At 37.6% G+C, this 22742-nt stretch overlaps 2 protein-coding genes across 2 annotated transcripts; one reads left to right on the forward strand and one right to left on the reverse strand.

Annotated features, from left to right (window-relative positions):
* The first annotated feature begins 7651 nt into the window (after nt 1-7651).
* Nucleotides 7652-8587, forward strand: LOC101393805 (olfactory receptor 8S1-like). The gene has a single exon (XM_004428947.2). The coding sequence runs from the start codon at nt 7652-7654 to the stop codon at nt 8585-8587; it is 936 nt and encodes a 311-aa protein (XP_004429004.2).
* An 11258-nt stretch (nt 8588-19845) lies between these two features.
* LOC101405075 (olfactory receptor 8S1-like) lies at nt 19846-20796 on the reverse strand. Its single transcript, XM_014786768.2, is given in 1 exon segment — nt 19846-20796. A coding segment is annotated over 1 exon segment (939 nt). The 5' UTR covers nt 20785-20796.
* Nucleotides 20797-22742: the final 1946 nt, after the last annotated feature.

Raw genomic sequence — 22742 nt, forward strand, 5'->3', positions numbered from 1 at the left:
TGATTCATTTGAGATCTTTTTTTCCTTATATGTAGGTATTTACAGATGTACAGTTCCCTCTGAGTATTACTTTTTTTTTGTGAGGAAGATCAGCCCTGAGCTAACATCCATGCCAATCTTCCTCCTTTTTGCTGAGGAAGACTGGCTCTGAGCTAACATCTATTGCCAATCCTCATCGTTTTTTTTCCCCAAAGCCCCAGTAGATAGTTGTATGTCATAGTTGCACATCCTTCTAGTTGCTGTATGTGGGACGCGGACTCAGCATGGCCGGAGAAGTGGTGCGTAGGTGCGCGCCCGGGATCCGAACCTGGGCCACCAGTAGCGGAGTGCACGTACTTAACCACTAAGCCATGGGGCCGGCCCTGAGTCCTACTTTTATTGCATTCCGTGAGTTTGGTATGTTGTGTTTCCATCTTCATTCTTCTCAAAGTATTTTCTAATTTCCCTTATGTTTCTTCTTTGACCCATTGATTGTTCATGAGTGTGTAGTTTAATTTCCGTATATTTGTTAATTTTCCAGTTTCCTCTGTTACTGATTTATAGCTTCATTCCACTGTGGTAAGAGAAGATACAAAGTATCTCAAATTTATTGAGAGATGTCTTTTGGCCTAAAATGTGCTTTATTCACAAATGGTCAACAGGTGCTCAGTCATCATCAGAGAAATGCAAATCAAAGCCATAATGTGATATAACCTCATGCCTGTCAGAATGGCTATTATTAAAAAAACAAAGGACAACAAGTGTTGGTGAGAATGTGGAGAAATTTGAACCCCTGCAAACTGTTGGTGGGAATGCAAAATGGTTCAACTGTTATGGAAAACAGTATGGAAGGTCCTCAAAAAATTAAAACTAGAACTATAATACTATCCAGCAATCCCACTTTTGGATATTTTTTGAAAAGTGTTGATATCAGGATCTCAAAGAACATTAACTCTCCTACATTCATTGCAGCACTCTACAATAGCCAAGATGTGGAAATAATTTAAACATTAATCTATGGATGAATGGACAAAGAAAATGTGATATGTGCATGTAATGGACTACTATTCAGCATTTGGTTTTTTTTTTTATAATTTTATTTATTTATTTTTTCCCCCAAAGCCCCAGTAGATAGTTGTATGTCATAACTGCACATCCTTCTAGTTGCTGTATGTGGGATGTGGCCTCAGCATGGCCGGACAAGTGGCGTGTCCGTGTGTGCCCGGGATCCGAACCCGGGCAGCCAGTAGCGGAGCGCGAGCACTTAGCCACTAAGCCACGGGGCTGGCCCTATTCAGCATTTGAAAGAAGGAAATTCTATAATATGCAGCAACATGGATGAACCTTGAGGACGTTATGCTATGTGCAATAAGCCAGTCGCAGAAAGACAAATAGTGCGTGATTCCACTTATACGAGTTATCTAAAATAGTCAAATACGTAGAATCAAGAGTGGAATGGTGGTTCTAGGGGATGGGGGGAGAGGGAAATGGGTAGGCAAATGCCTAATCAATAGGCATAAATTTCCAGTTAAGCAAAAAGAATAAGCTTTAGAGATCTGCTGTGCAGCATTTTACCTATAGTGAACAATAACATATTGTACATTTACAAATTAAGAGGGAAAATCTCATGTCAAGTATTCTTACAGTGATAAAATAAAACGTTAAAAAACTGTAAAAACACACTCAAACTTTAGTAATCAGGGAAATACAAATAAAAATTATAATTAAAAATTATACATGTATTCATATATAGGCAAAAATTTAAAACTGAAACTGCTAAGTGTTGAGGATATGAAGCAGTGAGAATCCTATGCTAGTTTATAAAAATATCTTGTCTGTTGTTTGACTCCTCTGATCCCCACAATTTGTAACCTAGGTATTTATATTCCTAAACTCATATGGATGGAGAAAAGTAATTTAGAAGTAAGCTGTGGGACCATGCATGGCATCCCCGTGATCTCCTAAATGAAGTATCCAGCTCCTTACAGGTCCACAGGAAACTGCTACCCAGGCTTCCACCTTTCAAAGTCCACTAGACCTCCACCTAAGAGTCAAGTCCGTTGTTTTGACCCAAAAGTTCTGAGCACAACTTATCCTAAAGAATGCTCTATGGTTCTTACAAATCTCAACTCTTCTAGTTAATTAACATTTGGCGTTGGTGATGACTTCAGGGAATTCAGCAAATGGGCTCATCTGTCCCCTGAGCCACCAAACTCAGTTGGCCAAATTACTGATTGCCCTTCTGATGGATTATATCTGGAAATTGCTTTTTTCGCTGATACTTTAGCCCAGTATTTAGAATCACAAAGGCAGCTAAGAACAGATGCTCATGTGATTTCGTCTGGATCATTTGAGAGAAGTTTCTCTGAAGAATCTGAGTGTTTTCCGCTGTGGTGAGTTATTAAAAAAGGCCTACCCAAGTAATTTATTTGAAGCTCCTTCATCAGAGACAGTCTATTTTCCTTCCATAACTGAGACTTCCAACTAAGAAAAAAAATTGTCTCCTGGTTCAATGATTGGGCTTTAGAAGTATTGGTTCTTGTGGCAAAATGAGCACCTGACTACAGATGATTCTTTATTCTATGGAAAGACCAGAGTAAAATGATGTTTTCTGGGCCAGGAAGTGTTAGGAGATGGGTATGTTTCCCATGGTTTTTGTAATGGTCTTCACCTGACTCCTACCCCCACTGGAGACTTCCAGGTTATGTTTCTCTTCTCCTCCTGCCTTCTAGTCCTGACTCTCTGAGGCCACTCTTCTCATCTGCACCCTCTTATCACGATTTCCCTGTGATGCAGCTGAGCTCTGGACTCTAAGCACCAGTTATATCAGGGCTTTAAGGAATTTTTTCCACCAAGGGTTTTGTCATCAGCCACTCTTACTATCTACTCAAGAGTGCCTCTCTGTGCTTCCCGAGTATTGTTGAAAATTGATTTTGGTGATTTCTCATACTCTTGCTACAAAATTTGCCTTAATCTGGAAATTTCAGGTTTAAGGGAAGCGGAAACAAGCAGCTGAGAGGTTCCTATTGTGGACAGGTGTGGGGGGATCACATCAGAGTAGACAGGGAGTTCCTGGAGGCCTAGAATCCCCCTCCTCTTCTAAAAGTCTCATCACATATGCCAGAGAAGAGAGTTCACTTTTTAGCTTTTATTTACCTCCCTATCAATTCTAGCTGCCAATCATGTAGGTGGTAAAGCAGAAGGAGGAAAGGACAAAAGAATTTCAGGAAAACATACTGAGGTATGTGAAGTCTAAATTTCATGCACATTATTTCTCCCTATTTCGGGGGCCTCCCAGAATACCAGGAGCAGACAGGTTCTGCCTTCCTGAACGAGACCTCCTATCTTTCCTACTCTCCTCATTTCTCCATCTTCCCAGACATTTATTCAAATTACTAACATTTTCTGTGTAATTATACTGGGCAGATAAAGTGTTAGACATGGAGCAGGCCTCAGCTACCTATGTCTTTGGAAATAATAGGATAAGACTATTAGAACTATAGGATTTAATAATTTATAAATAAAATAATGTGTTATGTCTCCCAGAGCTGATTGAATTTTAAATTTAGACACAAATTATTTTAAGAAATGTGAATTCCCAGTAGTGAAATTCCAGCCATAAATCATCTGATTTTTTTTCTTAAAATGAATTAAATATTTTTCTTAAAGTGACTCAAAAAATCAACCTCATGCTTTACTTCTCTTTAAGATTGAATTTGAAAAAATGTAGACAAGATACTAATAAGTGACCATCTGAGAAGTGCTCAAGCAGAGCTATTCCTGGGAAATTGGCAAAATAAGTATTATATTAAGAGGAAAGCCCTGGGCTCCAATTTTGGGCCTACCACTCTTCTCTGTAAGCAATGAAATGTGTCCCTCTTCCTTCTTTCCTGATTTTCAAAAATAGTCATTCAGAAGTCAGTGTGAACTGAATCCACTGTGTTCCCTCTTTAAAGGTAAGTGAGCAGAATTTGGAATTTGTGTTTATCTTTCACTATACAGTTAAAATAAGCCTTGTCCTCATTTTGCCAATAGAGGATCTGTGTTGGTGACTGGGGTGAGAAAGTCTGGAATCCCACATATGGGCTTCTACCTCCTTTGCTGATGGGTTATGTGGATCTGTGCTGTAGTAGATCTAAATGTGATAGAATTGAAGCAATCATCAACTCAAAGCTAGGCAGCAAATTGAAAATGCTTAGAAGTTTTTCAATTGAATTGAATAGATTTAATTTGCTAATGTAGAAGTCAGAGAGAATGTTTATTTCAACAAGATTTTACAAGCACAGAGATGAGAAAAACACCCTAAAATTGTCTTTTCCTTTTGATTTTTATTCTTCACTGCAGAGTCTGAATTAACTAGGGCCACTAGCCTAGACCACACATTACCCCTTGGACACAACTGAGAGGTAATCTGGATCTGATATCTAACAAAGGCATGGAAGATACCTAAATGCTATACAGCATGACTGAAGAAAGCCAGGAAGAGCAAGGACTAATTCATGGGCTGTCCCAGCAGAAATAGAACTTGTTAATTTGAGTCCTATGGGCAGTGCCAACATCAGACAATTTCATATCAGGTGGAAGCCAAAGGATTCACAGTTTCAGTGGGCAAGTTAGGGTTACTGTAAGAAGTACCATTTCAGGCAAGAGGGACCTTGAAGGGGCAGAGTTTAAGTGTATAGTGATGGTCAGATTTCAACTTCGGTATGAAAAAAAAAGGCTAGCAAGGGAATTTAGCCCTGGATATTGGGAGAGTATTATTTGAAATCTAAGACAAATAAGTGCATTCAATCAACAGTTCATCAGAGGTTTATGCCAGGCTATCAATCAATTTATTTTAAGCACAGCACCCTGCACAATGTAATCTATACATACCTGTTGATTCCTGAGTGAATGAATGAATGAAAGTACGGATGAACAGATGGATGGATAGATAAATAGATGACTGAATGGGCAAATAGGATGAATGATGGAGTGGATAAGTGTAACATTAGATGGATAATTAATTAATGGACAAAAATGAATGAGTGAATAGATAGACGATCGAATGTTGTCGTTTTAAGCAATCTTCCTGATATGGACAGAAAGGAGATAGTATGTGTGATCTGCTCCCTGTGGATCAAGGTTCTGTAGGTGCTGTTTAGTTATCAGATGTCTTCTTAAGACCCTTTACAGCTAGAAGATAAGCTCCACACTCCTCCGCATTTATTTTCCTTTCCTGTCTCCTTCCTGGTTGGTTTGCTTTTGAAACTGGAATTCAAGTTGGGGATATTCCTCAAGGAGAGGCCCTACATTGTCTGTCTGATTTTATTTATCCTTCCTATTCTTTCTACATTTAACAAAGCTTGATTAAGGACTCATCATGTGCCTCACACTGCAATGTGTGTTCAGAGTATTCAAAGTAATATAGAGCTTAATCCCTATCCTCAAGGATCATGCAGTTTAACTAAAAGAGAAGAAAAGAAAAACACCCATTATTAAATGCCAAACTAAGATAGATATCCACGTGAAGGCACAAAAAAGTCCAGAGAATACATTACTGAAATAGGACATACAGTGGAGAGAAGTAGATATGCTTAAGAAAATGGGAATCAGATAGCCAAGGCAGCAATCACAGATATTGCAGTTATGTATGGCTGTAAGGCTTATCCTCTCATTTCCTCTGTCAGTACCAGCAAGTTTCCACAACATATTTTAGCTTCAGTTTCCTCATTTGTAAAAATCAGGACAATGCAACCGTCCTAGTTTTTGTTGTGATAAATAAATACGGGGGAAGTTAAATATTTAACAATATCCAGAACATAAATGGCACTAAAGAAATAATAGATGTCATTATATTTCACAGTGTATATGATTCCATATTTTTGGATTTCCAGAATAAAAAAAACAAATGCATAGTAATCAAAATCAGAATAGTAGTTTCATCTGATGGGGAGATGAAAAGGAACGTGACAAGATCTTTCTGGCATGATGGAAATGTTCTGTATCTTCATCAGTATGACAGTTAGAATGGTGTATACATTTTTCAAATTTAAAAATTTTTCAAAATATATACATTTAAAATTTTTGTATTGTAATGAATGTACATGTATAATGGTTTTCATTATTATTTACCTGTGTTGTTGCGTGTATCAATAGTTTGTTTATTTCTTGCTGAATAGAATTCCACTGTAGGAATATACTACTGCTTTTTTTTTATCCATTGTTTATCCATTGTCCTTGATGTTTATTTGGGTTTTTTCCCCCAGGTTATGGCAATTGGGAAAAAAGGTGCTATGAACATTTTTGTACAAGTCTTTTTGTCAAACATGCTTTCATTTTTCCAAGAGTGGAATTGCTGAGTCATAGAGTAAGTGGTTTACTCCTTTTTTTTTTTTTTTTTTTTGGTGAGAAAGATTAGCCCTGAGCTAACATCTGTTGCCAATCTTCTCTTTGCTGAGGAAGATTGGCCCTGAGCTAACATCTGTGCCCATCTTCCTCTATTTTATGTGGGATGTCTGCCACAGCCTGGCTTGATAAGCAGTGCGTAGGTCCCCACCTAGGATCTAAACCTGTGAAACCTGGGCCAATGAAGCAGAGCCTGCGAACCCAACCACTATGCCACCGGGGCAGCCCTACTCTTAGTAGTTGCAAGAAATCGCCCAACTTTCCAAAGTGATTATGCTGTCTTACATTCCCACAAGAAAAGCTCCAGTTGCTCCACACTTTTCACCAACACTGGCCAATTTTAGCCATTCTGATGAGTGTTTAGTGGTACCTCATTGTGGTTTTATTTTACATTTCCCTGATGACTAATTATGTTGTGCAGCTCTTTATCAGCCTACTGGCCATTCTGATACTTTCCTTCATGAAGGCTTTGTTCTATTTATTTGCCCACTGTTGTATTGGATTACTTTTCATTTTTATTATTGTAATATTTATTGTCATTGACATATTTATTATTGCTTCACAGGTATTTGTTACATATATGTGTGCTTTATTCAATATTTTCTCCCAGGCTCTAGCTGTCTTTTCTCTTTTTTAATGGTTTCTTTTGATGAGCAACTCAGTTTTATTTTACCTTTATTATTTTTTAGCTTTACTTTTTAACTTTAAAAACTAGGTTTAGCAATTTCCTCCCTATTTCAACTCCCCAACACAGACAGCTTTCGAAGTTGTTTCTGGGATTAAATGTTCCAAATATATGAAAGATATTAATAAAGAGGAAAAAGATATCACAAATAGTATATAATTGAGTAATCATGAACCAATACAGAGTTTCGAATGGGAGGTGCAAGACTGAAACTGAGATGAACAAGGAAGATTAGAACACTTTCTGCAGAAAGTGAGCTCTTGACCTGAAGGTTCAAAATCAAGGCCCAGTTTAAAGAGATAGAAAATTATTCAAGAGTCAGATTTGAAAAATTATGTGAATTTCTCTAGAGTTATTTGTACGGGAAGAGCAACAAATGCAAAGAGTTCAGAAGGTTCAGGGCTTGTGCACCAGGAAATCAACAAAGGAAAGGGTGGGCTTCAGGAAACTCCATGCAAGTTATGAGACAACTATGGCAATTACGGGCAGTTGAAGAAAAAAGTATGTGTACATAGAATGAGTGGAAACTCTGAGTTGCCAGAGGAGGCAGTGATGCTTCATTCCTCTTTCTGTTTTTTCCCAAAGCATTATCAGCTTTAAATGGCCTTGGGAAACCACAGCACCATCGTTGAGTTCCTCCTCCTTGGGCTGCCTGCTGATCATCACACCCAGGCCCTACTCTTTGTGCTTTTCCTGGCAATTTACCTCCTCACTCTGTCAGGGAATCTGTTGATGATCCTGGTTATCAGGGCCAATTCTCACCTTCACACCCCCAAGTACTTCTTCCTGAGTCACCTCTCCTTCCTGGATCTCTGTTACTCTTCAGTCACTGCGCCCAAGATGCTAGAGAACATCTTGTCTGAGAAGAAAACTGTCTCAGTGGAGGACTGGTTGACCCAGGCCTTCTTTGTGCTTGACTCTGGGGGAACAGAGCTCTGCCTCCTGGCAGTGATGGCCTATGACCGCTATGCCGCCATCTGCTACCCTCTACTCTATGGTCAGATGATGAGCAATGAGCTGTGTGTGGGACTGGCACTGGGATCTTGGGGCCTGGCCTTTTTCGATGCTTTCATCAACACCCTCCTAGCTTGCAATTTGGACTTCTGTGAGACTCAAGTCATCTCCAACTTCGTTTGTGAGATACCTTCTCTATTCCCTCTATCCTGTTCCAATAGCTCCAATAACTTTGCTGTCCTGCTCTGCTCTGTGCTCCTGCATGCCATTGGGACCTTTCTCCCGATTTTCTTCTCTTATGCCCACATTGTCTCCACCACCCTGAGCATCAGCTCCACCTCAGGCAGAAACAAGGCCTTCTCCACCTGCTCCTCCCACCTCACTGCAGTGACCTTATTTTATGGCTCAGGTTTTCTTTGCTATCTCATGCCAACCTCAGGTTCCCTGTGGGAGTTGGTTTTTTCCATGCAGTACAGTGTGATCACTCCCCTAGTGAATCCCGTTGTCTACAGCCTGAAGAACAAGGAAGTAAAAACAGCTCTAAGAAACATGCTGCAGAAAAGTTTACAGTATCTCAGGTAGCAAAGAACAGGCAGAGGATGATTGGGAAACAGGGCAGAATTACAGCAAGATACCTGAATAATAGACATTAAGGAAAATTTTCCTTTGCTCATAATGTCAGACATGACAAACTATCTTGAAAAGCCTCCTTTCTTGGAAATACACCAAAAACTAGCAGCAAAGTATTTGCCTGGTTTAGTTCATATTTTATCTTTCTCAGAGGCGGAAAGAAATGCATCAAATAGCTATTTTAATCTAGGAAATATGGTTACAGACATAGAGATATATAATTCCCTTTGTTTGTGAAACATTAACAAAATGCTTAGCATTGGGAAAACTGTTTATGTCCTGAATTATTACATGGATTCCTGTGGGTATGAAATTAGGGGTAAAGCTTTGCTATGAAGTAAAAAGCCAGGGTCTCCAAAGGAAGAAAGACATGGGCTTGAGACTCATGGAGGAGTGGAAGGTGGGTTTAAGATGAGCTTGGACTGAAGAGGGCGTTAGAGAGAAAGTGGATGCAACTGAAGGGGTCTGAGAGAGGAAGTCAGCTTGTAGGGATGAAGTCCAGGCTGCCAGAAGTCTTCCACAAGCTCTGTGAAGTGTTATCTGGTATGCGGCAAATGGTGGAGAATTCCATTCATTGTAGGGGAGAATAACATCCCTGCTTGTTACCCCCTCTGAGTTTTACTGGTGACTCCTTATCCTTCAGAGATCTTGTTCTGGAGAAAAATTTTGAAACATTATTGATTTCTGTACAGCACAAAGTAACAGACATCTTTTGCCTGATTGACAAAAGTTTTCAATTTAGAGATTTTGAAAAATACGAAAAAGATTCTGGTTCTCAATGAAAATGACTAACATTTAGTTCCATTTTTCTCCAAATTTTGTTGTGGAAAGATCTTTGGTATGCATTTTTAACCATAATTATAACCATATTTATATGAAATATTGTATCCAACATTTTAATTTATTATGAATAAATACTTTTCCATGTTTCAAAACATAATTTGCAAGTTCTATTATATTCCACTAAGCACATAGACATTGTATATTTAATAACTCTCCTACTTTTAAATGTTTCTAATATTGACCTACTTTATTAATCACGCAATTGTTCCAAAGACAATATAAAGTCAGAATTTCTGCCTTCCTTCCTTCCTTTCTTCCTTTGTTCATTTGTTTGTTTCTTCCTTCCTTCCATCTTTCCTTCCTTTTTTCTTTTTTTCTCCCATTTAGGACCACATGTCACAGAATTATAACCATAATCCTTCATTCATAATATATTATATTGGTCCACACATGTATGTCTTTTATTTTATTTTGATTCATTTTACTTTTTGTTTGCATATTTGTTTGTTTCTGTTTAATAATAGTTTAAACACTCCGTGCCCCCACCACTTAGCCTAAAAACTAAACTATTGCTAACAAAATGCATCTTTGTGAGTTTCTTCTCCATCCCAAACGATAGTCACCAAATATTTCACAAGTGTTTTTCATCTGACAAAATTAACAGTAAATTATCATATTAGTTTCAGTTTGGTTTTACCCATATTTAACCATTTATGTGTTTACCATTTTTTCTTGCAACTTAAACATCTTTGGGATTATTTTCCTTCTTTCTCAAGTACATTCATCAGATGTCTTTTAGAACACATCACTAAACTGTAAACTTTTTCAGTTTTTGTTTATTTGTGAATATCTTTATTTCTCATTCATAAAAGATTTTTTTTGATGGATACATAATTTTAGGTGAACACTTGTTTTCTTTCCACATTTTGAAGTATTTTTCCTTGGTAGTCTTTCATTATTGCTGTTCAGAATCCACTTGTCATTCTGATCCTTTGGGGAATATCTTCCCTTTTTTTCTTGTTGTTTTAAAGACTTTTTCTTAGTCATTGATATTATGTACTTTATGCAGCTTTTCACTTATTACTTTGATAAAAAGATAACCTTAAGAAATTCACTATTATAAGTAATATAATTTTAGACATTTTAGCCTTTTCTGTGTTTTGTATATCTTCCAGATGAGAATCACTACGTCAAAGAGTATGAGAAGACATCTCAGCCAAAGTGACTTGCAATGAGGATGGTAATAAATTACACTGAAATAGCAAACTATGAAATTGCCTTTTGCACCCCATCTGTAGTCACTAAATTAGATTTAACTTGTTTATGCAAATTGCAGTACCATGACAGTCAACTATATCATTGCAGATTTATTTTTTACTCATTTACTAGTGAAGTTGAATTTTTTCTGCATTTTCTTATCAATTACAATTTGAACCCATTATGTCCTAATTATACTATTTATGAAAATAGTTTGACATATTCTCCATCTATTGAGCTAATAAGGATTTAGTGAGTTTCTCGTAAGAGTTCTCTCTATAAAAGAATATTAATCATTACATCTATATTGGTTGCAAACATTTTTTCATGTCTCTTTTGTCCCTTTCTCTTAACTTTTGTGTTTGTTTTCTTTGAAATTATCTCTTTATTGTGCAAACTAGTGATTTAAAATATATTTGAACAACTTACATCACTCACTTTCTTTTCTTGGTACCATTAATTCTGCATTGGTAGCCAAATCTCCTGAATGCTGGTATATAGGGAGGTTACATAGCTGTAGCAGCTTCAATTTTTCATGTAGTCCTTATTTTTTGATCAGAAATTTTCGTTTCCCAGTTACTTTTACATAACTTCATTTCATCTTATAATGACAGCAGTGTCTTGCAACATTGTAATATAGAATGGAAGGTAACTTACTACATCCCCTAAAGAAGTAATCTGGTTTGGAGCTCATATCCATTATGACTTGAGACCACACTTGTTTCATAAACTTCAAATACTAAGCAACTAGTGAATATTTATCCAGGAGACTCTGGGTGTTGTGGTATTGAGACAGGGCTCCAGCCTCTTTTAGTAACTTGCATTCACCCAGTGAGAAAGATATTCATTGTCACATTCACTTAGTATAGTATTTATGTAGTTGTAACGATTCTTTGTCCGTTATTCATAGCAGCAAGAAATGTCATATTCCTTTATTTCTCTAAATCAAGCAAAGCCTTCTCCCAGCACTACTCTTATGAGTGGAAGAAAATTTCTTCACTCACAAGTGGACTCCCTATACCCATCTCTGAGATCATATATGAATTCCAGGCCTTTGTGTTTTTATTTGGCCCCTCTTGTGTGGCGGGTAAAGAACCTGTGTATGTGTCGGGTAACAATTTGGTGAGCCAGCCAGGAGCCACAGGCAAAGAGCCAGCAGCTGCCTAGGTGATTTGCCCTAGGGACTGTTCCCAGTACTTTCCGTCTGACCTGGCACCGCTGACCCTAGGCGCATTTTCTATGGCAAGGAAACAGTCTCTAGAATTGTTTAGTTATTTGTTTGTTTGTTTTTGCTTCTGCTGAGTCGAGGGACTTAATCTGCAATTGGGTAAGTAGCCTTGGGGATGCCCATGAACTTTCTTCCCCTCCATCTGGGGTCTCTTCTGTTCCTGGAGGGGCCATCTGGATGTGCATTCGGAGTGGGAACAGTTGTAGGACTTTCTACCTAAATCTGGGAACTGGTTCACTGGTGTCTGGTTTTTCTGTGTCTAGATCTGTGTGTCTGTCCATCTTTGTGTATGGGAATGGGGAATGTGCCATCTGTCCCCAAGTGGAGCTCATTGGGGCTGATCTGAGTAGATGGTCTGATTATAGTTATAAGCCAATGTCTAAAAAGGGATGATTTTCTTTTGTAACACCACACGGCCACAATAGTGTTTAGACTCTGGAGAAAAAATCGCCGAACAGTGGATCCTTAAATTGGAAAAGTTTTAGAGAGCTCTCATCGTAAACAGCTGTTTTATTGGTGCTTATGAAAAGGAAATGCAATAACTAGTCTTAAAAAACTAAAACTCGGGGTTTTGGCTTCCTTTCATGGTCTTACAGATGCTAATGAAGGCATTGAGCTAACTGAGGAGTGAAGGGAAGCTAGGAGAAAAAACAAAGGGACTCTTCTCAACAAGGTGGAAATTTTTAGAGGAGTTAAAAATAATAATAAGGTAAATAAGACGGTGGATTAAATCAGACAAATATTAAAGGGAGAAAAACAAAGAAAAATCAGAAAGGGAGGAATCACAGGACTCATCTCAGCAGGATGGAAATCTTTAGTTATTAAAAAGAAAATGGGATAAATGGAACAGTCATAAATGAAATCAAAACAAAGGTTTTAATAAAACACTGCCTAAGGTTGGATGAGCTAAAAGGGACCCCCTATTGGCCTCCCAACATTAAAGGACCTCAGACAAGCCTGTTCTATTCACCCTAACTTGAAAAATTTAAAAAGCCAGAAGGCAGAAATCACAATGAGAAACCTGACCAACAATCGTTTGCGGCAACAGTTAGGCTGCTCAGGTTAATATGATTATAAAAATTAAACTGTTTAAGCTAATATTATATGAAGAGATTATGTCAATTTTGCCTGATACCTTTTTGGAAATAAATATTATGTCTGGCTGGGAATGCTTCCCCTACACAGTATTGTAATACTGAAACTTGTTAATGGAATCCTGATAGAAGTTGCAATTAGAGGTATAAGAGTTGATAAAAGATGAAGTTTTGTAAAAGTTGGTATATTTAAATGGGCTTTATGTAAAATGATTACGTCTCTTTTGTCTGATTGTATTATAGATTATATTATGGGATAGACATTGTGTCTCAGTGGGGAAAAGGAACATTTCCCCTGCCTGATATTGTAAGAGCATATAAATCCACCCTTCAGACAATGTTAATTAAACATGCTAAAGGAGATCTCATTTTAAAATGGCCAAAATGGGGCAATTTCAGTTTACTCAAACTGGTATATTTGCTTATGCAATTGGAAAAAGCCAGCTACAAAATTAAACAACCAATGGGAAGCCTATTTTAATCTTTTGAGGCTTCTAAATGAAATCAGGAATACTGTACTGCCTCTTTAAAAAAAGATTAAATAAATAAATATGCCAGTAGCAGAAGCAGAAGCTGCTGCTCCTCTCTCCTCTCCTGCTGAACTCCCCTATTTCCACTCCTCCAAAATCCCTGGATTAAAATTAAGCAAGTGAAAATGAATAAACTTTTGAAATAATTTGGAATTGTAATGACTATTCTGGAGAACCTCTGTTTCAGAGGAGGCCATCTTAAGGGGATACTCTTAAAAGAGAGGATTCAAAACCTCCCACGATGGGATCCAGTCTTTGATTAACATACAGAAACTTCTAAAAGACAAAAAGATTTCAAAAGCAGCTGTAAAGAGGAGCCTTACAACAAGAAAGAATCTTTAGTAAATATTTTTGGCTATTTGAGCAGATCCACTTGCTAGAAAAATAGTTTGGATCTAACTATTCTTTTGAGTTTTGTACCTGAGACCTGGCTAAAATTTTGAAAATCTCTGTGTTTATCTGTCTCTACGTGTATTTGTTTGCCTCCAGACAGTACAGTCTCTAAAGGAACTCTCTTAAATTGTCTTGAATAAGTTATTTCTGAATGTAATATAGTGACTCTGGGTTTCTTTTAGTTGGTCTTTCGTGGTATATTTTTCTCCATCACTTTTTTTCCCACCTATTTGTGTGTCATATATTTGAAATTGGTTTCTATAGTTAGGGCTTGCTTTTTAGTGAAATCTGACAATATCTGTGCTTTAATTTATGTCTTTAGATGATTTATATTTAAAATGAGTTTTAGTATAGGTCGATTAAAATCTACCACCTTCTTAACTGTTTTCTATTTGTTCTGTTTCTTTTTTTTCTTCTTTTTCTGGCTTCTCTTGGTGTAATTGTGTATTTTTAAGAATCCATCTTATCTCCTTTATTAACTTATTATTTACAACTCTTTTAAAAACTTTTTTTAAAGTGGTTACCCTAGAATTTAACCGTGTAGAATTTTTAAATAATCTGAATCTATCTTCAAAAATATTTTCCCCCTTCATGTGTAACGTAAGGACCTACTCACAGTTTATTCATAATTCTTCCTTCCTATCCTTTCGCCATTGTTGTCATACATTTCACCTTAACATCTACTATAAACACACAATACATTGTTACTAATATTGCTTTAAACAGTCAATCACATGTTAGAGAAGTTAAACATTTAAAAAGATTATATTTTGCCTTCTTTTATTCCATTTTTACACTCTGTTTCTTTGTGTAGATCCAAGTTTCTAATTTACATCATATTTCTTTTCCTGAAAGACTTCCTTGAACATTTTTTATAGAGTAGGTTTGATGGCAATGAATTCTCTCCTGTTTTGTTTGCTAAGAAAGTCTTTGTTTACTTTTTATTCTTAAAGGTTGTTTTTGCTGGGTAGAGAATTCTCGATTGATAATTTCTTTTAGCATTTTAAAATTTTCATTCCATTTTCTCATTACTCACATGGTTTTTGACAAGAAGTCTTCTGAAATTCTTATCTTTCAACCTCTGTAGATAATATATGTTTTTTTTCTGACTGCCTGGCACATATCCTTGCCTTTTTCCCATAAATAGAACTTTTTTTCTTTTCCTCTCCCCCCGTTACAGTGGGTTTTCCCCAATGTCCTTAGGTTACAGTTTTAATTCCTTTCTTCCTGCAGATTTTAACCCTCTTTAAAATTACATTTTCAAACCAATGACCTGAACTTTTACCATTATAGGTAACATACTTTATTTCTTGTAAAGTTATTTTTGCCATAATATTTGTTTTTTTCTGATATTGATATAATAATTTGGTCCATATTTGTCTCATGTCTTTTTCCATCCTTTGATTTTCAATCTTTCTTTGTTCTTAAGTTTTAGAACTATCTCCTGTAAACAATATGCATATTTTTTTCTACAGTGTAATAATTTTTGTCTTTTAACTATGGAATTAAGCCATTTATATCTATTACGAATATGGTAGTATTTGGGTTAATTTTTAATATCTTTTTTTGTACTTTCTGTTTATCCTCCTTCTTTCACTCTTTTGACCTAGATTGAACCATTCCCCTTCACTCATATCTTTTTACTCATGTCCTTGGTCTCTTTTTTCTTTTCCTCATACTAGGTCTTATTCTTTCTATACTTTTCTTCTTGTAATAGGTAATTTACATGGTAAATTATGTATGTTGTTGCCTATATAATGCTTTGAATTTCAGTTTGTAAGAAATTTACTGAATGCATTACCAAGTAGCAGTTGGTAACAAATTACTCATTCATCCTCTCTGGCCGTGCATCTCTGCCTCAGGATGCTTGCTTCTCCCTGGGCTGGTTCTCCTCTGACCCACAGGCATTTCTTCCCCAATTCAATGTCATTCCTAAACCTGAGATGTATCAGGCTTATCCTCTGATTCTTGGACTGGTGGTTTGACACCAGATGATTTTATTTCATGTTACTCAGTGAACTTCAGACATGTGAGTTGGAAAAGTTATCAGTGCCATCAAGAAACTACCCAGGCCAATTATCATACATTTCTCCCCTCCTTCCTCCCTCCCTCCCTTATCCAGATATCCAGTCATTCTTTTACCAATTCATTATTTGAATTGTATTGAGTATTGAATATTTCAAAAATTATTTATTGAGTTCTTGATGTGCAAGACACCACACAAAGCACACATATGTCAGAGAGGTCTATATGCATTTGTTGAACTGATATGGAATTTAAAAAATGTAAAGAAAATCTATACAGTACTTAGTATGTGTCAGTCACTTCTAAATATTTTTCAAGTATTAACACATTTAATCCCCATAGAAATATCATATTATTATGGGATCACAGAAGGTTTAAAAAACCTGCTCAAGGTTACATGGCTCTAAGAGACAGAGCCTTAAACAAAACTCCAGGGTTTGTCTCTTAACCAGCACATTATGCTGCACCAGTATCCAGGTTTGTACACCCATGTCTTCATGCCAAGATTTAACCCTGCTCTGTAGCTCCAACTCAGGTTGGGCTCCTCTCCATGCTCTCACATTGGCAGGGAGCCTCTCAACAATATATTGACTTGTCTAGTGAAACTTTAAGGCCTGTCTGTAGTACCAGCTTTGGCTTATAACACAAACTCTGAATCTTTGGACTCAAAATAACAAGTTCCAATTCTGCTAAGCCAGGCAATTTCTCAGTTCTTCCTTCCTTCCCATACAATTCCCATTAAATAGCCATCCAATGTCCTATCCTCTTCTTCCTTCATAGGTCCAGTAACATCTGCATTCTAACCAGAATGGCAATCTTCAGCCTCAGGAGTCAAATCCAAATAAAGTGTAATCAGGAACAGAGAAGAACAACCAGCTGGTTGATATTAAGGAACTATTTTAATCTCTGGGCTTCTCAAATTCTGTTGAATTCAGATGCTACAATATCAAAATAAAATAATGAATTAAGTTAATTCTTCTAAGAATCTGAAAATTTCCAAGCTGTTGGAATTTACCATCTGAATTATCCAGGTCATCATTTAAGTTCTTCTTCACTCCAGTGTAGCCTTGTCAGAAGGTGCATTTGGTCTCTAAATCTCTAACCTGAGAAAGGTTCCAAAGCTGCTGGTTAGGCACCCAAATCTGAAAACTTCTATATTAGGCCAAAGGGTATAGAATCCCTTAGTGAGTCAAGCAGCAGCCTATGTTAGTGATTTTAGGCACATCACAGCTGACTGCCAAAACCAGAGCCTCTGAAGGGTAATAACTTCCTACGGGTGAAAAGAAGAAAGTCACAACAATACATATTTTATAATTTTATTTATTTAAATTTCAGAAAGAGGCAAAACTAAATTATATAAAAAAACCAAGGGAATAATTAACAAATTCAGAGTAGTGCTCAGTTTCGGGGAGGGGGGAGGGGTGGTAAAATGAATAATTTCTTAAACTGAGTAGTTGGCACATGGGCATTCATTTCAAAATCATTCTTTAACTGTACCTACGTGTTTTTCATAAAGGCAATATTTTTTATAAGATAAAATGATAAAAGAAATAGAATAGATTGCAAGAGTTTTAATAGTAAAAAAGCAAAGAACACAATGAAACTAAGGTAAAATTGAAAAACTTAGCATGAACTGTCACCTTGCAAGACTCTCTCGCTGGCATATTTGCTGTCTTTTTTGTCACCTGTCTTACAGGAAGAACCTTCAGGCCTGCTAAGGGAATGATATTCCTGGGAAATTAATACTGAGAATTTTCCCATATATTCAACCTCTCAATAATAAGCACTCAGGTGTATGCTAGGATTGTTACCAGTTACTTAAACTTCTTGGGAAGGCCAATATGCAGGCAGGGTCTCGCTGAATTTCTGGAGGCCAGAAGGGCATCAAAACCCTTGGGATAATGGTTAAGAAGAGCTTCTTTAAGGTCTTCTCTAAGGCTTTTCACTGATCAGCCACTATAGTAAGCAGTGGGGTAACATTGTGGGCACTGAAGTTCAAGGGTGTTGCTCCTCCAACAAGGAGAACACTGCTGAGCCTCTAGATTTGTAGGGAAGTTTTCACACAGTTATGATTTCATGTCTTTGACTTATACTAAAGGGAATTAGACTAAGTCTGTTGGTATCTTCCTCTTAGTCGCTGTCATCTGGTGGTATCTGCTCACTGACCTTCATCCCAGGGTGTAGTTCCTTGTGCTCCCCTTCACCACAGGAAGCTTGACCTTAGAGGGTTAGCTGGTGTTTCACCTTAGATCAAAGAAACAAAAAAATATCCTGTTGTCTGTGGAGGGGGAAAATGCATTTAGAGTTTTCTAGAGTATCAATTGAGAAAAGGCTTCAACTGTGACTTATCAGTGACCAGATGAGGATGAAAACCTTTTGTAACTGACAATTGGAACAAAGTGAGTTTAAGAGAGAAGGTTGAGAAAAGTAAAAGTTAAATATTAAGTAAATTCAATAATTTGTACTTAGTTTTTACCCCTTTTCACTGAATTACAATGAATTAGACAACTGTAAAATATAGATTAAACAACTCAGAAGCAATGTGAAATGGATTTATGTTGTATAGGTAAAAATGAATTATGCGTGCATGATGCAGTCCCTTAAAACCAGGAAACCACCAGCCCCTAAACAGCGACCAGTTGTTTGACAGCCAAAAGATGAAAGACAAAGATGGTTTCAGGATTCACTTGTGATGAGCTCAAAACCAGATTATTTGTCTAGGGCACATAGCCTGCACTCTATAAAGAAAAGAACACTGATGAGATCAGCTAATTGGAGAAATTATAAATCTGCAAGAAGACTATGTGAGAAATGAAGTTTCTAGAGCCACAGAACCTCCCCGCAGCCTCTCACACTGGAGATCTGGACACCACATGGCGCATACAGAAAAGTTGCTGGAAATTTTATCTAAGTCTGAGCTCTCCCTCGATATGTTCATTGTCTCTCTGCAGAATTTTTAGTTTTTAATGCCTGTCTCTATGGCCACCCAGTTGAAATTCTTTGTCTTTCTCCCTATCTACCCTTCTCTATGACTATTCTCTCTTACAGATCCCGGACCCTACATTCTTATCAAATGCATGACTTTTAGTGTATTCCCCAAAGTTGATTAAAAATAATAATAGATTCATGAAATTGATACCAAACCTCTTAATCTCAAGTTTTTGTACCCTATGTGCAGCAAGCCAAACAACTGAGACGTCGGTGCTTGGAGATGGAGAAAGGGTCCATTCGAGTTGACCAAGATGAGAAGGTGGGAGCATGGGTTCACTCAAATCTGCCCTAACCAGAGCAAAAAGCAGGAGGTTTTATAGAGCTAAGGGACTTGGCAGGAAGAGCTTCGGAGAAACAAAGGGGTCACTCTGGATAAGCCTCTAGGCGATCAGCAACGTCTGCTGGGGGCCGGCCATCTGGTGATCGTAGTCTCCCAGACGGCATTCTCTTTCTTCTGCAAAACAAACTCACAAATCCTCCAGACCCAAGTCACTCCTCAATTTAAACAAGAAAACAACAAATTGACAAGATTCATCTATGTCTGTGTTGGTAACAAGGTCAAAAGGCAATCATGTTCTTATTGAATATCTACAGCCACCCCCAGGTACTCACCTTCAAAACTAATGATTTTACTGAATGCGAAGCCTGAGGCAAATGTTTTAGAAGGAGAAAAATGAATCAATATGTTCATAGTGAAACTCTCTAGATTCTTATTATTTAATAATTTCCTTTGCCTTTAAAAGGAATTAAAGTGAACCATCCTTCCTGTAATAACTTGATGACGTTCTCTCATGAACTTCTAATTTAGGTTGCAACATTTGACATTGTAAATAGTCAAGACTACTCCTTACTACTAAACTCACCTAATGTCCTTTTGTATGCAGATCTTTTCAATCCTCTGTTTTGATTTCAGTACCTGATATGCTGTAAATACTTTTCCAAAGTTCTTTTCAGAGCTGCCTTCATCTCCTTGTTCTTCAGACTGTAAATGAGAGGATTCAGCATAGGAGTGACTACAGTATATTGCACAGAGAAGATTAACTCCATGAGGGAACCTGAATTTGGCATGAGATAGCAGAAGAACCCTGAGCCGTAGTACAGTGTCACTGCAGTGAGGTGGGAGGAGCATGTGGAGAAGGTCTTGCTTCTGCCTGAGGTCGATCTGATGCTCAGGATGGTGGCGATAATGCCGGCATAGGATAAAAAGACCAGAAGGAGGGTTCCCAGTCCATGCAGAAGAGTGGAGCAGAGCAAGACAATGAGGTTCCTGGAGATATCAGAGCAGGACAGAGGGAGGAGAGAGGGCATTTCACAGCCGTAGTGGGGGATGATCTTGGCCTTGCAGAAGACCATGTTCATAGCTAGGAAGATGTTGATGAGTGCGTCCAGAAAGCCCAGTCCCCATGAGTCCCACACAAGCTGCATATACAGGTGTTTAATCATGATCTGTCCATAGAGCAATGGGTGGCAGATGGCGACATAGCGGTCATAGGCCATCATTGAGAGCAGACAGGCTTCAGTCCCTGCAGCAACACACACAAAGAAGGCCTGAACCAGGCAGCCCTCTACTGATATTGTTTTCCTTTGTGACAGAAGATTCTCCAACATCTTGGGCACAGTGACTGACGAGAAGCAGAGATCAACAAAAGAGAGGTGACTCAGAAAGAAGTACATGGGTGTGTGGAGGTGAGATTCAGCCCTGATCACCAGCAGCAGCATCAGGTTTCACATGATGGTCAAGAGGTAAATCTCCAGGAACAGCGCAAAGAGCAGAGCCTTGACGTGGGGATTTTCAGATAGTCCAATGAGAATAAATTTGGTGATGGTGTTGTCGTTCCCCAAGGACATTTACAAAGGCCTTTCCCTGGAAATAATATAAAAAGACACGGCAGCCAAAGGTCTATGTTTTCCAAGGAAGTTTTTCATTGCATTGATTCTATTTTCATATCACTATCATTTAGTAAACATTTTTGCTTTCTATTATGACCTATGTTTTGTGTCAACCACTTAAAATAAAAAGATGTTTAAGATATGGTCCCGGCTCTTAATTTTGCCCCTGAAGAACATGGATAGAAAGACAAAATATAACTGTAATAATGCAATGGGAGCTCAAATTGTGATTTAGTGCAAGTCAATAATGACACTATGTTGGATGAATTTGACAAAATTTTTAAGAAAGGGTATAGTTGCTCTTGGAAATGTGCTTCTGACAGCTATTTAGTTTGCATGAACAATGCATTCAAAGGCTCAGGACTGAGGAAAATCAAGCTATGATTGGTAAAACATGAGTAGTTTTGAAAAACTGATGCCTAGGGAATATGTGGGCATCAGAAATCAGTGGCTGAACATGAGGGCTCCTGCAACAGACTAGGTTCAAATTCCAGGTCTACCACTAATTAGCTATAGGACTTAGCACAAGACACATTAAGCTCTTTGCCTTGATCTCCTTATGTGCAAATGCAGATAATAATAGTACCACAGAAAATTTTTAGGATTAAATGAGAGATTATATACAAAGTTCTTCAAAAGCACCTACTCCTAACTATCTATTATTATTCTTGTTATTCTTTGAGATTAAAGTCAAAAGTCACCTATATTCTCACATAGAGTGAAGTGTTATCAAAGAATCAAAGTTGTTGCTGCTAATACTGCTGTTGTTATTACTTTATATGCCTTTATCAAGAGAAGTGTAAGAAATTCACATTGAAATCACTCACAGTAGCTGCCCTCCTCTGCTCATGATCCAAGCTGGAAGACAAATTAGAAGTTTATTATTATTTTAGAGTGGAGCCTGTCTCTACTTTGCTGTTACCATGGATGCTTTCACTCAGAAAGGAGGGCATGTAATTCTTGCAATAGGTACAGCTGCAAGACTGCAGAGATGACAAGGGGGAGGAAAAGTGGTTGGGACTCAATGTAGGCCCTTGGGCTTTCCCTGCAGAGCATTACTAGGATGGATGTGTATCCCAGAATAGGCCAGAATCTCTAGAAAAGTAAGCGAAAGGAAAGCCCAGCCTCAAAATCCTTCCCACACCCCAAACACACATTACCTGTGTATCCTTTCCAGTTAGGCAATTTGCCGTCCAATTTGGCTGCAGCACTTTCATTTAGATTCATCTACTAAGAAGGAAGATGACCTGGAGAAAATGGCTTCTATGTCTTTTAGCATGGTAGAATTTATAAAATCCTATTGATGATGAAATATTTTATTGAATTCTACACTAATAAATTTAAATAGGCATAAGACAATTCCTTTTTTTCAAAGGATCTCAAACACTTTAGTTTTGTTTGTTTCTAAAATCATGTCTCAGTCACACATAGTATTGTTTGGGTTTAACCAGTCCACAGAGCAGCTACGTTTAGGCAGCTGATTGGTTTGATTTCTTGCCTGTGGCAGCCCAGGGCACGGTAAAGGCAACAGCTTTTGTGTTCTCTAGTCATAATCTGGAGTTGGATTTAGTTTTCAAGAACTATTTTCAACATCGAATTTTATAAGGATCAATAGGGATCTCTTATGTGTGGCCTTTGGAACAACTGAGTGATGAAATGACCTATAATCATTACTTCTACACTCTTCTGAGTCTAGTGGGAGTTGAAAGTGGAGAGTGGCCAAAGGGGTATTTGCCTGGCTCCCCAAGCAGGAAAGGAATAGTTTTCAGTTGACACTCTAAGGGATACGTCTTTTCTCTAGGACTCTCAGGCAAAACCAAATCCAGTTGAATTTGCTGTGTAAAAGTGATTTGTTGATCAAAATATAAAAAGACAAAAAAGTTAACAAGCACTGTAATTGCCTAACCTATTAATTC

The sequence above is a fragment of the Ceratotherium simum genome, chromosome 17 (genome assembly GCF_057802395.1).
Source record: "Ceratotherium simum simum isolate JZ-2026a chromosome 17, ASM5780239v1, whole genome shotgun sequence".
Taxonomy (NCBI): Eukaryota; Metazoa; Chordata; class Mammalia; order Perissodactyla; family Rhinocerotidae; genus Ceratotherium; species Ceratotherium simum.

Bases quoted from the DNA above. Each gene is read 5' to 3' on its own strand.
- LOC101393805 (XM_004428947.2), top strand. From the start codon at position 7,652: ATGGCCTTGGGAAACCACAGCACCATCGTTGAGTTCCTCCTCCTTGGG.